Source organism: Ixodes scapularis, unplaced genomic scaffold (assembly GCF_016920785.2).
Source record: "Ixodes scapularis isolate PalLabHiFi unplaced genomic scaffold, ASM1692078v2 PGA_scaffold12__126_contigs__length_90152505, whole genome shotgun sequence".
Classification (NCBI taxonomy): Eukaryota; Metazoa; Arthropoda; class Arachnida; order Ixodida; family Ixodidae; genus Ixodes; species Ixodes scapularis.
The window spans coordinates 39,465,918-39,482,739 of NW_024609838.1; the positions used below are offsets into that span (position 1 = coordinate 39,465,918).

At 45.5% G+C, this 16,822-nt stretch overlaps 1 protein-coding gene across 1 annotated transcript in view; it reads right to left on the reverse strand.

Annotated features, from left to right (window-relative positions):
• LOC8037640 (transportin-1) overlaps positions 1-16,822 on the reverse strand; it is a 64,876-nt gene that overhangs the window by 7,512 nt on the left and 40,542 nt on the right. Inside the window, exons 20-21 of the mRNA XM_029976162.4 lie at positions 14,016-14,091; positions 9,338-9,512 (exon numbers count right to left, since the gene is read on the reverse strand). Coding sequence (XP_029832022.1) covers positions 9,338-9,512; positions 14,016-14,091 — 251 coding nt within the window. The remainder of the gene's footprint in view (positions 1-9,337; positions 9,513-14,015; positions 14,092-16,822) is intronic.

Genomic DNA, 16,822 nt, shown 5'->3' on the forward strand with positions numbered 1-16,822 from the left:
CTCTAGCAGCTATACACGACTCCAGCGACCTATAGGGGGCGCCACCACCAAACAAACACGGCAGCTGAGTCCAGGTCACGTCAGCTCGGCCGGGCCGCTCGAACAGATGACGCGTTCAATTTAACTGATATTCTTTTGTTTAATGCCCAATTTTTTAGGTATTTGAACTGAGACGGTTAAAGGAGCTGTGCAACGAAATTCAATTGGAATGTTTTTCTCTCTACACGAGCTTACTGGCACACCTGGGACTCAAGGACACTCACACGCAACTCCATTGGCCAAGAAACTCCTTTGTTGCTGTGTAATTTCAAGGACAAAAGCGATCATTTTCATTCAATCTCTCCTTTGCAAAATTTGATGACGTAACTCGGGGATCGCAGTACACCCAAGTGACGATATTTGAATGCGGTTCATAGATTGGACCCGAGCATTGCGTGGGCACTCGACTTGGGCTCGTGACAATTGCTAGCTCGAGAAGCATTCGGGTTGTGACCCGTGTCCAATCGCTGCAACGGCGACAGCACCCGAGCCATAACAATGTCTGGAACTCAGCGCGTGTCCTGCGCTTTGCCAACCCCAGCGCGTGGCCATGATCAACACTGGCGGCATATAATCGGCTCCAGATCACGTGACCGCTTGTTCTGGCTGCGAGTTGAGGGGGTGAACGCTGCTCGTTTTTCCTAAATTTTTTTCTCGGACTTCTATTGCGTGGGGTGAAAAACGAACGCGTGTTTCATAGGTCATTAACGTCAGGGATCCGTTTTAAGCGGTATTTGTGCACAGTACAAAAACTGTTGCACATCTCCTTTAAGTGTAGCCGGTGCACATAAACTTGCAAAGCATAGTTCTGTTTTCCCGGTGTTTTTTTGTTCTTTTCATGTCAAACTTTCGTTTCAGAGATTTCGTTCACAACCGAAACTATGGGCTCCGAAGAGAGGGTAATACAGTCGTACCTCGATATAACGAACTTCAATGTAACGAAATCCTCGATTAAACGAAGTATTTTATTTTTCATAATTTCTTGCCCATAGACCCCATGTATTTTTAGTCTCTATATAACGAAGTCTATTTTGCTGCTATTTCAATATAACGAAGCGCCATTGCCATAGAAGGCAATAAATAAATCAACTCTAAAAAACAACTTCGCAAAAAAATTGTGGTTAAAAAAAAAAATTATGCGCAAACGCCAGCGCTTGATAGGTTACGTCACGGGGACAGGCCTTCCAACGTTCCTAGGCTGCCCGAGGATGCGGCGCCGGTAGCGCCGGCGAGGCATGCGGCAAAGCGGATTCCGCGGGGCTGGCCAGAAAATGCCGAGCAAAAAGTTAACACGGCATAACAGCATCACCACTGACATTCACTGATCATCATAGTCCACTGTACCGCGGGTAGCGCGGGAGCCAACTTCAGCGGGGGAGCGACGTGATGGCGCGACCGCGCGACCGCACGGGCAGTGCCATTTAGGAGAAGACCGATTATCGTCTTGCCATCTAGGAGAAGACCGATTATCGTCTTGCGCAAGCACACTGTGGGCGCAAGGGGCGCAAGAGGGCAAGTAAACTTGAGTAAACTGTGCGGTCAAGAGTGCTGTGTAGGTTGGAAACATTGGCACCGCCTAAACTAAACAGCTTTATTTTTCAACCGGGCGGCTCACTCACGTGCTTGCTGCCATAAGGAAACGTAAAGTTCTTTCTTTGGATGAGAAAGCAAACGTTTTGGACGCCATCCTGAAGAAACTGCCGAGATCACGAGCACTCGGAAGTGCTCGACGCAATGGACGTACTGAGGAGGTACACGGCGTCGCATGGGCAGCAAGATGCCGTGCAAGCGCTCTGGGCGCTCGAACGCCGTATGACGCCGCCACGCCGCTGCTACTGTCGGACAAGGCGCAAGCAAAACTCGCGGCGTACTTTGCCCCAAAATAAATGTCATTTTCGGCGAGTTTTCATACCCGTAAAATGTTTCGGAATTTTTTTTTCGCATGCTAAAGCCAAATTTCGATTTAGCGAAATTTCAATGTAACGAAGTAAATTGCGAATTTTACCGACTTCGTTACATCGAGGTTTAACTGTATACTCATCAGTTTTGATCATCTAAGGAAAACGGCAATGACTACAGAATTGTTCCACCGTGAGTAATTTTCAGCTAACTCGCATTCCTCGACCATGCGACTTATCTGTCCGCGAAATTAAGCTTTCGTGCGTATCCGTGTTTAAGAAACAGCTCCAGTCGTCTGCTCGGTCAACAACACAGGCTGCAGGAAAATTACGAAAATGAAGCAAGCGCTTCTTGAGCCAAGGACCATGTTAACCCGCCGGCACCCCACTAAGCAGCTGATACTCGTATTTCAATTCAGGTTTTAGTAGCAATCGAGAAGTCATTTTGACGAGCAGGTTATGTATTATATTACGTACTATGTCCCACTAAAGCGATATTAGTATATTCTTTGGGTTGAAATATGAGCTTAATTGACTAGCTATTAGGTGAACTGCTGAATAAAAGTATATTTGACAGACGGAGATACTACTTAAACTTAGCCAAATGGGTCTAGCTGGCAGCACAAAGACAAACTAAAGAGAGGTTCCATCGGAGATTCACGCAGAGCCTCTCTGCACTGAACTTGGCTTGGAATTCTGAACGGAGAAAATTAGTATTTTTTGTGGCAGGTCAACCTGAGCAATGTGGACGTATGTTGCTGCTGGCTCCGACGGGGGTATAGGGTAATATAAATATTGGAGGCGTGATAGATCAAAATGTCGTGACAGCTTCTAACATCGCGAGACTCGTCCCCCACCTTTTGATAACAGATAATTTCCCTCATTCATCATTTGCAGCGAGCAGGTTTTCCTGAATCAAGTAATTGCGAAGTCAGCCCAACTCCTTCAGTGTGGTTCAGAGACTTTTTCAGCGAAAAGCAGGCAAGATAAATAGCCAACGCACCGACCGGCGTGGGTGGCTCAAACTTGAAGCTAACCGAACACAACCAAACTCAAGAAAAGCAGCTATCGAACATTCCCATTCACTTGACTGCAACATTGGTGTTCCCTCCGGTGAAATGCCCCGTCTGTCCTCAGTCCACTGTTCTACATCCTTATGAAGAAACCACACATCAGTTACCAAGCAATCGTCACTTTGAATGTGATTCGAGACAGACAAGAAATCAAAACGTTTTTCCGTGATTCCTCCCCATCCAAGAAATCGAAAGCACGCGACCGTGTGTTGTGGAGTAAACGGGCTTTCAAACACGTGATGGAAGGATCTACTGAGGAATTCACCACACTAATGAACACTCAGGCAAATTTAAGAAATTTCCGGACCTTCGTCAAATTACATTGTTCGCCATTGCGCCGACAAAACGTGTCCGCGAAAGCCACCAGAGACGCAGAGGGGCGCGGAGCGACCTGGTCCGGCTGGTTCCCGGTTTTCCCGCTTGGTGGCGTCCATTTTGCTGGAGTCGTGAATTGACTCCAGAGTTCCCACTTTCTTGTTCTGATTTTGCTACTTCCAAGGTTTACGCCCCTCTCTGTTCCACCTCTGGCAAGTGCAACCAATCGGATTATCTGTTCCATAGACAGTCCTTTCCTTTTTTTGTTTCATTAAGGGGCTCCAACTCCTCGATGAACTTAATAAATGCACTTTCTGTAAGGACAGCCCCATGTAAACAAAAACTGATTCCTGTCCCTTGTTTACAAGTGTTTATTCTGAGCGCTGGCCGGCTAGAGCGAAAAAAATTGTTCCAAGGCCCCTAAGACACCCTCGCACTGCTACTTTAACATTTGAGCAAGGGGTCAGCGACGGTAAGGTATGCCTTGAAAGAAAATACTAAACCTAGGAAAGAAACATTTTTGTTTTTTACGTGGTTAAAACAGGCATGTTCCATAATAAATATTTGTAGAAAAAAATTTTTTTTTGGCCTATTATTTATGCTACAATACAAATTTTTCGATCTGCAAGCAAAACCGAAATTGTACCCCTGTGGGATGATGACGATGGCAATTGTACCCAACTACAGTGCGCTCCGAGTTTGCTGAACCTCAGAGCACACACTATACTCCACGACAACTTTTCTTCGCAATGTAGTGGTGGGTACAGGCACGCGCTCCCTCTCCCATTTTGAGCGCTGAATAAAACTGTGCGCAGGCTCTCCTCCTCTCCCCAGAAATGCCAAGAAACGTTGTCGCCGAGTATAGTTGAGTATGAATGCTATCAGCATCATCAACCCGCAGGGGTAAATTTCGGTTTCGCTGGTAAATCGAAAAATTCGTATTGTAACTTAGATATTGGACAAAGAAAAATTATTTTTTTGACGGACATTTATTTTGAGACATGCCTGTCCTAACCAGATAGAAAAAAGAACAATTTCTTTTTTTTTTTTTTTGCTGCTTCACCGTCACTTTTGAAGTTAGAGAACAAGGATTCTGAGCCTTAAACGTCTGTGCAGAGAAGGCAGTCTCACTTCAAAAAGTGCAATTGACTAAGGTGGTTCACTGTAGTTACTGACATTAAATATTGAGACGTGCTAGACCACAGTTAATCCTTTGAAGAGGTAAATCTACACTCATCTATCGGGCTCCACTCGGGTGTGCCAGCTAATCAGATGGTGTGCCAGCCAATCTGACGGTAAACCAGACCTCTATACATCAAACCATTACTTTTGTCCGAAAAGGCGCTACAATGCCTGATGAGGTTCAAGATGTGAAGCAACATTTCCACAATGCTAGTTGTATGGTATGCCTGACCAGCAAAGCAATAATTAATGGACTTTGGCCAAGAAAGTTTTAAGTTAGAGACCACTATCAGCTACGACGTGATGCTTTGATAAATTGACTTATGAGGCCCAGAGAACACTGTCAAGGATGCACTGGATTAGTACTCTAGGTTGAGGAGCTCTAAAGGCACGATCACACTAGCGGAACGGCAGCTCGCCGCACAAGCCTGGTTTTGCCAGGGATTTGTCTGCCGGCCAGCAGATCGGCTGGTGCACAATCTCTGCCATGCCGCACAACAAAATGAGGGCCAATCACATACGGCACCTGCAGTCGTGATGATAGTAATGCCGTGGCAACGCTCGAGAGCTTGCCGCCGGCACACTCGAAAGGAGCACAGATCAGCGAATCAGTGCAGCTTTTTTCTGCATCCACGAGTGCGGCCGCACTAGTGGAACGACGGCCTGCAGCCCGTGCAGTTTTCCCGACACCGGGGGATGCCAAGGTGAATTTCGCCGCAGGACAAGATTTCCCCGCAATCAGGAGAATGATCTGTGCGCGATTTCTGCCTGCCGTGCCACACAAAAAAATGGGACGAATGAGAGGCGTCAGCTGTATGACGTAGGGATGTCATCGCAATGTGCAACCGCCACAAGCTGCGCTTTCTCTTTCAAAACTAGAGTGACCGCAGCTGTTGCCACAAGCTAGCCCAACCAATTCAGCGCCAAAAGTGTGCCATGAGACCTCACGGTCTGCAAGTTGCTAGGCCACACCAAAAAGTCACATGCTTTCAGCACGGTTTGTCTTCAACACGGCTTGTGGCATTTGCCCGACATCTTGGCCATCTTCTGGTTCAGCTCGTGTTTGTATTGTAAATTGCACACGCTGTGGCATCACTGAGCAAGAGCACACAGGTCATACGCAGTTTTATTACAAGAACGAAACGGCAAATGCAGCCAAGGGCACGAAAGTGCTGTTTCTGTAGTGCAATTCAATCCTCATATTCCACAAACTTGGCCGAACCCATGAACCTGCATCGATTTGCCGTTTAATCTCAGCTACTTCGCACAATCAAACGACAGAGCAGGGTGATCGCATTAACGGTTGTCACGAGATCATCATTAACGCCCGCCACGGCTCAGGCAGAAGTTGCAAGAAACAGCATGGCATTTCGACATAAGAAAAAGGAGAGCCAAAATAAATAAAACGACCCAACAAAAAGTAGACGCCAAAGTACGATGCATTGACGGTACCAAACATACACTCGATAGACTGCGCAATCTCGAGCAGGTCGAAAGAGTGCACATTTTTAAGTGGTGTCACGTGACTACTGCGCCGCAACGGCGAAACAAGTACAGTGTGGCCTTCTCGCAGTAAGATGCCACAAGTGCATGCCGTTCTGGCACGCTCGCCGCTGCTCTGGCTGTGCCTTAATCCTTTAACATCACCCACATGCCTAATTCATTTGAACTCCAAAAGGCCAATTAATTCCTAAAAAAAAAATTATCCCATTTCTTTAGGGCAATCAGGAACGGTACTTTTCAGCATCGTTTGTGGCAGTGCCTTCATTTTCAACATGAGTCGAGTGTCGTGCACTTGCTTAGCCTAGATCCTCATTTCGTAGATGTTCTAGATCACAAAATTTGGGGACCTTCCGTGAGAGACACATGATCACCCGGCAGCAAGGACTAGTTTCCAAATGGCCTCGAGGGCAGAAAGCTCAGTTTCCTTGCTAACAACCGAAACCTACAGAATTAAAAGGTGAGCATGTCAAGGGGTGCCACTCTGAAGAATGAAAACTTCCTCTCTCTCTCTTCGAAATTCCCGCCCGATCGACACGTCCTAGCTAACTACGTCGACAGTGCCAGAGGGAGTTTCCGTGTCGCCTGGGCAGAAGCCAGCATAGGGCACGGATTAGATGCGAAAAACTATGTCGGCGTTCGGCCGGGTCTCGTCGCCTCGTCTTGGGTAGTTGATGCCTCGGGTAATTGATGAAGACCATCCGGCACAAGGCCTCGGCATCGAAAGTCACCCGCAGGACTGGATTGACAGGGAGAACCTTCGGTTGGTCCGCCCTCCAGCACAAATTCCTGCCTCCGATGACCCTCTGGTGCGTTCTTGGACTCGTGCACACACGCACGGCCACAGCATGACTGCGGCAATGTGCGCGTGACGGAGACCGGGCACCCAAAATAGGTGTCCAGTCGTTCTCGTCCTGCTAGTGACTATTCAGTGCTCCATTACCCGATGTTCTCGTCCTGCCAGTGACTATTTCAATCAGCAGGCAAAGCCACCTACATACGTCCAAGCATTCCAGCCGATTCAGCAGGGTAAAAGAGGAGAAGGGTCAACACCCGAACCCGATAGCACACAACAGACTGGCCGATCTAGACGGATTTGGCGGGGTAAAAGGGGTAAGGGCATACGCCCGACCCCGACAGCAGACGATAGACCAGCCGCTCTCAACCAACACCTCCTAGAGAAGAAGGCCAGAGCGCTCTGAGAGGTTACGTCACAATGGCGGAGGAAGGAAGTCCATGGCGCAACTACGTGAGAATACGCTATCGACGTGAAAAAAATGTACCTCGGCGCGGTGGTGTTCATGCGCGTTTATCCGGCATTAATATACGTTTTAAAGGCGCAGTCTTGTACAATTTATTATATATATAATATAAACATAATATACAACGCGTTACCAAGGTTGAGAGTACCAAATTTATATTTATGAGTATCCCCGTAACCGCGGGACTACCTGCAGTTCCGCAGCACCCCACACTTTTCGAAAGGACCGGCTGCGATGCTGCCGATGCCACATGGCTCCGATTCTGGTAAATTTACGTTGTGTGTGAGCTGCTGACTGTCTGAAAAGGAACGCTGAGACATCTCAGAAGGGAAGGAAACCGAAAAGAAATCCAGTCATTGTCGCAGGGAGCGCACACGAGCGAGAGATGGGTCGACAACGTCAAGCCTTTCGTCGCCGCTGCTCTCGTGTGTGGTACTTTTGAGACTTGTTTCCCGTCGTATTTCTGTCATCACCGTAGTCTCGGGTAGTTTTTTTGTGTTCGCTTGATACTACGGCATTTACGTGGATTCGTGAAACAAGTACTGCTTCGGTTTGAGTGACATGTGTAACAACTAGCCAACGAAGACTGGTCGATTAATCGATAGACCTCTCTCGACAGAGAGAGGCTTCTTGGAGTTTGTGTTCAAATGTGTACGTCACGGATATTGTGGGACGTATGGAATGGATACGATCAACAGGTGAGAAACAACTTATTTACGGGCTTTCTTGGTCATGTAGGGCGCAAGTAAGATGCTGCAATCGTTTTTTTTTTTAATCGCATGATAGATTGCAATTTTGTTCTTTATCATGATCCGCGTGCCGTTTCGTCGACACTTGTAAATATGCGCGCTAATCTTGTTTTCACTGCAAGGTGAAAAACAAGTTTGCGTGATTATTGAAAGTGCGTTGTTCGTGGTTCTCTGTTTGTTTATTCTAAGGTTATTGTATTGCCTTTACCGCGTTTATACTAGCATCTTAACTATTAAGGTAATAATATTATTATATACAAAATAAGTTATGTGTTGTTCTAAGGCAGCTCGAGCCCCATAGGGAGAAGTAAATTAGTAGACTAAGTATAGTTTAGTACCCCTGCCACAGGGAAAAGTTAATATATTTTCATTCAGTGATATAGGATTTAATAAGCTCGCGGACTTGAGTGGTTATACGAGCGCCGCAAGCAGATTTGTCGACCCCACAATGTCATTCGATCGAAATTGCATTAATTTTTCCATGTGGCCGGGGTATGATGCAAGAATTCAGTGACTGCACGCAATAACGTCGCTTACATGATCGTGAGAAACACTTGTCTTGCCTTGTCCGCGTTGACCACGTCTACCTGATTTTAACTGTTCTGTTTTGCTGTTTCCAAATCACTGCGTCTCTCGCCATTTTGTCGAAGTATTTCTGTATAAAATATGCATTCCTACAACAATAATTGCCTGACTCAATGTTTTCGACTTAAACCAATCACATTTTTCTATAGACGTCTTGTACGCATACCTCGTGCCATTTCGTACCGATTATTTAGCGGTGTAATATTTTGCTCGTGTAATAAAATGTTTTCTAGACCCGTTGCTATGTGCAGCTTTCATTTTAGCTAATATGACACGCGTATGTGACTAAAAACGCGTTACGACGGTCGATCTACGCGCGTTGCATTCGCTTCGACGCGCGCCCCCGATGGCCTTCCTTTGCGACGTCACGAGGAGAGCGCTACGGCCTTGTCTTCTAGGAGGTGTTGTCTCAACGTTTTGGGCAGTTCCGGCGGGCAGTACCGCTGGAACTGCCTAAACGTTGCAGCTCCGTTTCTTCCTCTCCTCTCACCCGAGTGGAACTGTCTATAGACGTTTGCAAATACGGCCTGTGGGCCGCGCCACCTTGCTCCCGACGTGGGTAGGTCGTTTGACAGTCGAGCATTGTTGAGGCCGTGGATACGTCTCGGCGATGCTCGACTGTTGGACGACCTACACGCACCGGCAGCGTGATGACGGTGCCCAGGGGCCATACTCGCAAACGTCTAAGGCGCGTTTCACGCAGCGGGCAACTACGGCGCGCCGCACCACCGTACCTCGTGGAACGTCTGCTTCAGGTCCTGCTTGGGGTTCACCCATGAGGCCACGGCGTCGCAGAAAAAGATGAAGTCGTGTACCACTCCGCCGGGGTTGACGCTGATCATGCTGCAGATGCCCCTGAAGGCAGAGTCCTTCTCCTCATTGTCCCTAATGTTCCGCAGCGACGAGCACCTTCACGGCGTCCCGGGAAAGGGAGGGGGGTGGAGTGGGCACAACACAAACAGGGTAGGGGTTAGCACACGCCACCCGACAGACAGAGTGGCTTGCCCACATGCAGTGGCACTTGCCACCTCTAAATGGCACCCGCATAGAACGAGCCGTTGACTGGGGTGTTTACTGTCCTACGACATCGTCAGATGAAAGTTGGGGGACAACAGACGAGGAGGCGGCAAACGCACCAGCCAGAGACACATTCCAGGCACCACATCCGCACAGTCGGTGACCCACTTATCCGTGCTCCATAAATTAATTAATAAACCGGTCAGTTTATCGAATTGAAACAAGAGAGTGCACCGGGCTCGTTTGCACTGCCGATTACATTTTAGAAAAGGTGGTTCAGTGGGGCCAATGTGAGGCCGCCGAATCACCACGCCACCGAGCCCGTATTGTGCTCGACGGCGCTTTGCAATGCACACTTTGACCGTAGGCCAGAGACGGCATTGACAACTCTACTGCGCCGCTTCGGTACCGGTATAATGGAGGCCTTGCGGATTTGTCTCGACAATGGCACAGGGCGCTTGTAACCACTATCCGCAAGGAAAATGAGAGGTCAGTAGTACCATTTGGTTCCTCTTGGGTAAAAACAAAGACATTTTGCCACAGTTAGGATAAGGGGGTCACAACTATACCGCTGAAGTTTTCCCAACTCTTACGTGAAAAAAATCGAAACGCGTACATATTCGTCGGTGTTGGTACCTCTTGGTGCAAGTTCTTAAAACCTCTCATAAGCCCAGAAATATTTACAGACACTTACTGGGAAACGATCTAAGAGAAACTGTAAAATTGGTAGTTTGTACAATGCCAACTACAAGGAAAAAAAAAAAAAGGGCGAACTTCATGAAATATGAGGGAAAAAAAAAAAAATTAACAGACCTCTGAAAATAATGGCTTCCTAAATGTTTTTCGAATCTTATTAAAAGCTTTACCCGAAATTCATGCTCATTGGCCAGCTCAAGTTTCATAGTTTGCAAGCCCTTGGCAGACTGTGGGTGATATGCCTCAGTTCCGCACAAAAGTAAACAGCGTAACCCTTCAAGTGCCTCGGACGAGCCGAGCTCGTCGGCCAGTTTCTGGCTAAAAGTGCCATGGACGAACTCAGCTTGTCCAGCGGTTCTTTCGGTAGCCCTCATATCCACGGACGAGCTAGGCTCGTCCAAGTAGTTTTGCGGCGCTGATCATAGATGGCAACATTCGTTTTAGTTGGCAAATTTTTTTTTTTTTTTTTTTTTTCGCCTCCGCTGATTTGTGCATAATAAACTTTTCAAATTATATGTGTAATACTAGAGGAATAAAACTTCTAAATAAAAAAAGAAATTTGGCACTTTTAGGTTACTTTATTAAAAAAAAAAGGTGTCACTTAACGGGTTAAAGCTTACCCAGAGTGGGTGATGTACAAAAGCTTGCCGATTACTACTAAGAATGCAAACGCACATTTTCTTAGAGTCGAGCATCATTGTGGCCAGGCGCCGATGTTACCAAATAAGCGGCTCCGTAGCAAGTGTCCGTATTAATCCTTACTATCGGCGAGACAGTCATGACTGACAAATATTCGCCGATGCCACTGAGCACTTCAATGAGACAAAACTCGCACCTCCCTGCAAGAAGTCCATACAGTATTCCAGAAATACCTGCTGCCTGTTCAAATTTCTTTAAAAAAGAAGGCAGGGTTCGGCGACCTTAGTCTGTAGATAGCAAAGCTCAATCTCTGGACAGAGATTGCCTCCCAACGTTAAAAGCTACATAAATACTCAATTCAGGTAAACCCCGCTGACATGATATACCCAATATGATTAAAAAGGGAAATCAACATCTGGCCAAATGATGTCCGACAGGCACAAATGATAAAGGAAACTAACTTGCTACTCTTCAAAAAAAAAAAAACACTATAACAGGGATCGGTCCTGAACCTTGAAAGAGCTGCCTTTCAGTCATTTCCTTTTTCTCGACTGCCACTTAACGCCCGAGTGTCAGAGCATGACAATTGCACAAGCAGTTAGCACGGTGTTACAAGATATTGAGCAATTAACACTCGGTAATAATTTCACCATGCAGGCTTTACTCTAGAACGGTGTTTGTGCTCTAACAAAAAAATTTTGAAGGCAGAGGAAATGTTTGAGTCTGTACCAAACAGGCTCAATGAAGAGCCAATAGATCTGATGTCCAATGCAAAAACGAGACTGGTTGAAAAAACAAAGGCTGGCAACTTTGGAGGTCAACCAAGGTTCAAAACGTCAACAAGGAAACTGAAGGAATGGTGCCTTGTCAACAAGGACCACAACACCTAGGCAAAAATAAAACCCACGTGCTTGCGTAAAAGAATAATAATGAACACACACACGCAAAATGTGCAAATTAGTGAGAGAGCAAGAGGGTGGCTAGCTTACTCTAGTCTCAAGGTAAGAGACACACACACGGGACCATAACTTCCAAACAGTTGAACAGAGGTCGCAGTCACAAATGCAGCCACAACACCTACTATGGTCAGGGTTGGTGGAAGTGAACTTAGAGAGACTCAAAAGATTACCGGGTTAAAATGCCTAACCACCAAGAAAAATATAAATTATGAGCGTTGTGAGGCAAAGATAATATATAATGAACAAATTAAGACAATAACAAGGGGGGGGAAACAATACAGGTTGCCAGACCTAGAAACTGTTTGGAAGCCATGGCAGGAAAAAAGAAAGCAAATGAAGTTTTCACGAAGGAGCAGTCAAATGCTGCGTGAAAAAAAACTGGCAGGGCTCTGTGCCGTCTCTCACCTTATATAACAGCTAGCTAAAGCTGATAGGCATATTCAGTTTACTTGCACCGACATATACCCGTGCAGAAAGCATATGCTCCGAGCATGGCGGTACACTTCCAAACTGTTGCTTCAATCGAACGAGCTTACTACGCACAAGGTGAAAAATTAAAAATGAATGTTTATCGAAGGAGTACCTGATGTTCAGGTTCACCTTTTGAAGCTGACACCTGGCAGCAGAACTTCCGAAGAAGTACAGACTACTCTCAAATTAATTGCCGCACACTACTTCGTAGGAGTGTGAATTGTTCTGAACATCCTATGGGCTTCTTTGCAAAGGGAACACTGATGGTTAAACCTACTCAAGTGTCAATGCCTTCCGCTCAGAGTGTGGCAAGTCTAAAAAAACCATAGTCTGGTGTAACAGGGTACAATGTAGTTCATCTTTACACCAAAAAAAATAATGTGCAGGCCTATACTGCAAATTTCCGTAAGGGCGCCCTCCCCCGAGAGATCGGCTATCCAGCTTTTCTAGCTAAATATTCGTGACATAAAGCTCTAAACATCCCCCACCCCCTTGTGCTGTTGGACATCACGTGATGTTTAACGGGAATCCCATTAGGAGCTCACATCGCAGAAAATTCGACGTTGGCGTCGGTGGGACAAAAATCCCATAATGCAAAGCGCACAAACACGTGCGACGTCACACGTGACTGTGGTGTCACAACCCTGGCAACCTGCTAAATTTGATGGAAAAACTTTGCTAAATAAATTGAAAAATTTTCCCACCAAATTTAGCAGAAAATTTACCCAGGCAGAAAATGTTCCCGCCAAATATAGCGGAAAATTTTCTGCTAAATTTAACGGGTCGATAATGTCATGACGTCGCACGTGACGCTACCACTAGACCACGCACACACAGTCGGACTGCTTGGGAATATGCGCAGGCTTATATAAGAAGGTTTTGCTAACCCGAGGGCCAATAATATTATCGCGTTCCACTCTTAAATACGAAACTTAATCCCCTCCCCCCCCCCCCCCCCCCCGAAGTTTTTCTGTTCCAGATCTGCACATGCGATGTCGGTTCCCGTGACATACGAGTTGTCCCCGCATGTTCATAGCACGGTGAAACGCAAGTCTTTGTGTCCTTGATATCGGTTCCGACGACGTAAAAGTGTGCGGCGAGTTCCCGCGTGTCCTTTGCACCGTGTAAGGCAAATCAGCTGCGTCCACTCCACAATATCTTTTTTCGTGACACAGGGTTTTCTAGCGAATTCTGTCGTGTTTATTGTATCGCGGGATGCAGATTTGTCGCGTCCGCGATCGGCAGTACCGGTTCCAGTTTCATGTGGTTTGTAGCAGAAGGCCCGGTGTTTTCTCACTTTTTTTTATAAAGTTTTGCTGTTGTATCCTTAAAGATGGCCCACACCACGTTTTTCACCATTTATCGCTTCGTTTTGGTCGAGGGCGCCCTTACGAGTATTTGAAGTTGTACCGAGATGCAACAGAGCCCTGCCACAACCCAACCCGTTCGCGCAACACTCATAACCAGGTGGAAAAAAGAAACAAATAATTCACAAAATCAATTCTTTTCACACGAAACAGGTGTAACAATAGCAATCAACGAATCAATCAATCAATACATAAAATTAAGAATACAGAGAGAAAGAGAGAGAGAGAGACAAACGAGAAATAAAAAAACGGGGTTTACACACCACGGGCGAATAAACTGCTGTAACATGGGTGCGACCTCTTCCGGACAAACGTAACCAAGGCGCCCAATCGTAATGGCTACGTTCGGGGGTATTTTTTTTCGTTTTACCGGTGGGTGGGGAGGTTCGGGAGAGGCACGGAGACCACGGGGATGTCGGGCAAAGAGGGAGGAAAAAGGGGGGAGAGGGGGAAAGGGATCATCAGAATTGGGGAGGGGGAGGGAGGGAAGGTAGAAGAGAGAAAAAAAAAAGAAAAAAGCAAAGACAACCCATAAACAAACAAACACAGCACACTGCAAATAATGGCCAACAACAACCACACTCATAAAATCAAAAATATATATATCCCAAGAGAGAAAGAGAGAGAGGCTAGTATGGTAAATAACGGTGCATCAATAAAAGAAACTAATGAAAGAAAAAAACAGTAAGACAGGTAAAAAAATTATACTAACATTCTAAAGGACACGCGTGTCATGTGTTAATGTGCACATATTAAAGATTTCAGGCATGGATACTAAGTAACGGAGCAGTTTTCCCCAAAATACGCTCATACATTTGCGTGCGAGGCAGAGCAGCAGGAACACATCTCCGCAGCGAAAATATAAAATATAATTTTTGTACTACTATTATTAATGACGCTGGCGACAGCAGAGTTACAGTTCTCGCTACAAGATCATATGTGCCAGGCAACCAGGGCAAAAAGTATTAGCCTATGCCGCACCTGCCTTGCACGTCACAAAGAAAAAGAGGCTAATAAGTATTAAAAAAAGGAAAGGGTAAAAAAAAAGCCTCCTGCAACAACCTTTTTGGTTATAATTGGCAGCCAGCAAAAGAACTCAATCATAGAAAGAACTGATACAGGTGTGGTATGAACGCAAACGCACAGGAACAAACACGGTAACACTCACAGGACAGACCAGTGTCATGCAACTGCTGAGAATGTTAGTACTCAAACAGTAATGTTAAGGAAGAGGAAATAGACTTCTAGACGTGCATCCTATGACGAAAAAAAACTTCCAGAAAGTGTTGAAAATAAAATTTCCTGCAGGTTAAAATTAAATGATTCTACTCAATGAGTCAAGACAGACCTAGCAGTAGCATCAATGTTCAACAAAGTACTGAACCGCCAGACACTAATGTTCCAAGACTAGAAACAAGCCAATTGAGCCGAAAACGACATCACAAGAATGTTCTTGTGCTTTTCTAGATCAAAAGTTCTGTTTCGCAACCTAATTTTTGTTGCAAGGTGCTAAAGAGCCTAAAGAAAATTGGTATCAAGCAGATACTCCACTTAAATTTAAAGGACTTGCACTAAGGCTAAAACATGAATTACAAAACATAACCAATAAGGAAAATACTACTGGATACTGAAACATTGAATAGAAGAATGAAAACAAATCTTGTGAAAAAAACCTCCACTCAATTGAATAACTCTATTACAAACTCAATTGCACCAAAGTGCTACTAAATCATGCTCAGCAGTTTAACAAGGTAACCAAAATAATCAGCAACGATAAAAGTTTTTACAACCCTTGAAAGCATGCACAGTTGTTAGGAAGGAACAAACGAAGGTGAACTAAAAACTGACCCAGGTTTGATTATGACATAACACATTTAAAAATGAATGTATAAGATTAGACTTTTCTGTAAATATCACAACCGGGAATAAAAAAAAAAAAAGACGTATGTACATAGAATTAACGAGGGTGGCTCAAGGGATCAATGTAAGTGAAGAAAAGCCGACCTTACATAGTTAAAATGAGCAACGATTGCACAGGTACCGATATAAGCTATAAAAGGGAAGTGTCGACACGTTTCTCTTGCCATCTTTCTCTCCAATGGACATGTGCATGCTTCCCCTCTGGTCAGTATTCCTGGCTCTGCTATTATATTACAGGCTCTGCTAGTTATATTATGCATGGAGTTCAAAATCCTTAATCGTCGAGGTTCACCGCATCACACCGGCAAGCTAGAAGCAACGGCTGATGCAAAGCATCTGCGTAAGATGAACGGGTTTGGAAATTTTGCTGCACCTTATACGTCGACATCCTTTGATTATGATTATAAAGAGGTCCACAGTTTTAAAGCACTGTTGAGGAAAACAAAAATAAAAGTTGACCTATGATTGAATAAATACGGCGGTTCTCAACCCTGTGAGAGTCCGTGGAAAGGTATTAAAATCCGAGAGTTGCCGGCGAGCCCCCAAAACTGTTATGATATTAACAGTTGTTATGTTTTCCCAAATCGTGCGTCTTTTGACCGCAGTTCCCTAGAAACATACACGTCGAAGGGTCCTGTCAAAAATAGCACATTTGAACAAAAAGTAGTAGCTGCTCCATATTTTAAGAACATCAAGAGCTTATGTTGAGCACCACCTAGCCAATGTCTACTAGGCAGTTCATTGTCACTGTGAACATAACTTCTTTTTTCTTTTCTGCAGCAGGATGAAGCATTTTTCATGTCAGGAATGACGTGCCATGCTACCCGACGCAGCTCGAGGTTAACATCCTTGCGGCCCAGAAAGTACATGTTGATACTGAGAGATGTACGCTTGGCTACCTGGGTTCCACAAGCACCCAAATTATAGTGCACCCCCCTCGGTTTAGCCTTCCACGGACCGAGCCATGGATTGAGCTGGTGTTGCAGACAAAGCAACCTCATCCTCTGCACTATTATGTATATATATTTTACATTGAGCCTCCAGTTAACTACTCTGCCTTCTTGTTCTGTCTGTAGTCATTCATTTTGTTTTACTCTGCCAGTGCAATGAACTCCAGTTCACTATCTAATGTCCTAATTGCCAAGTATTA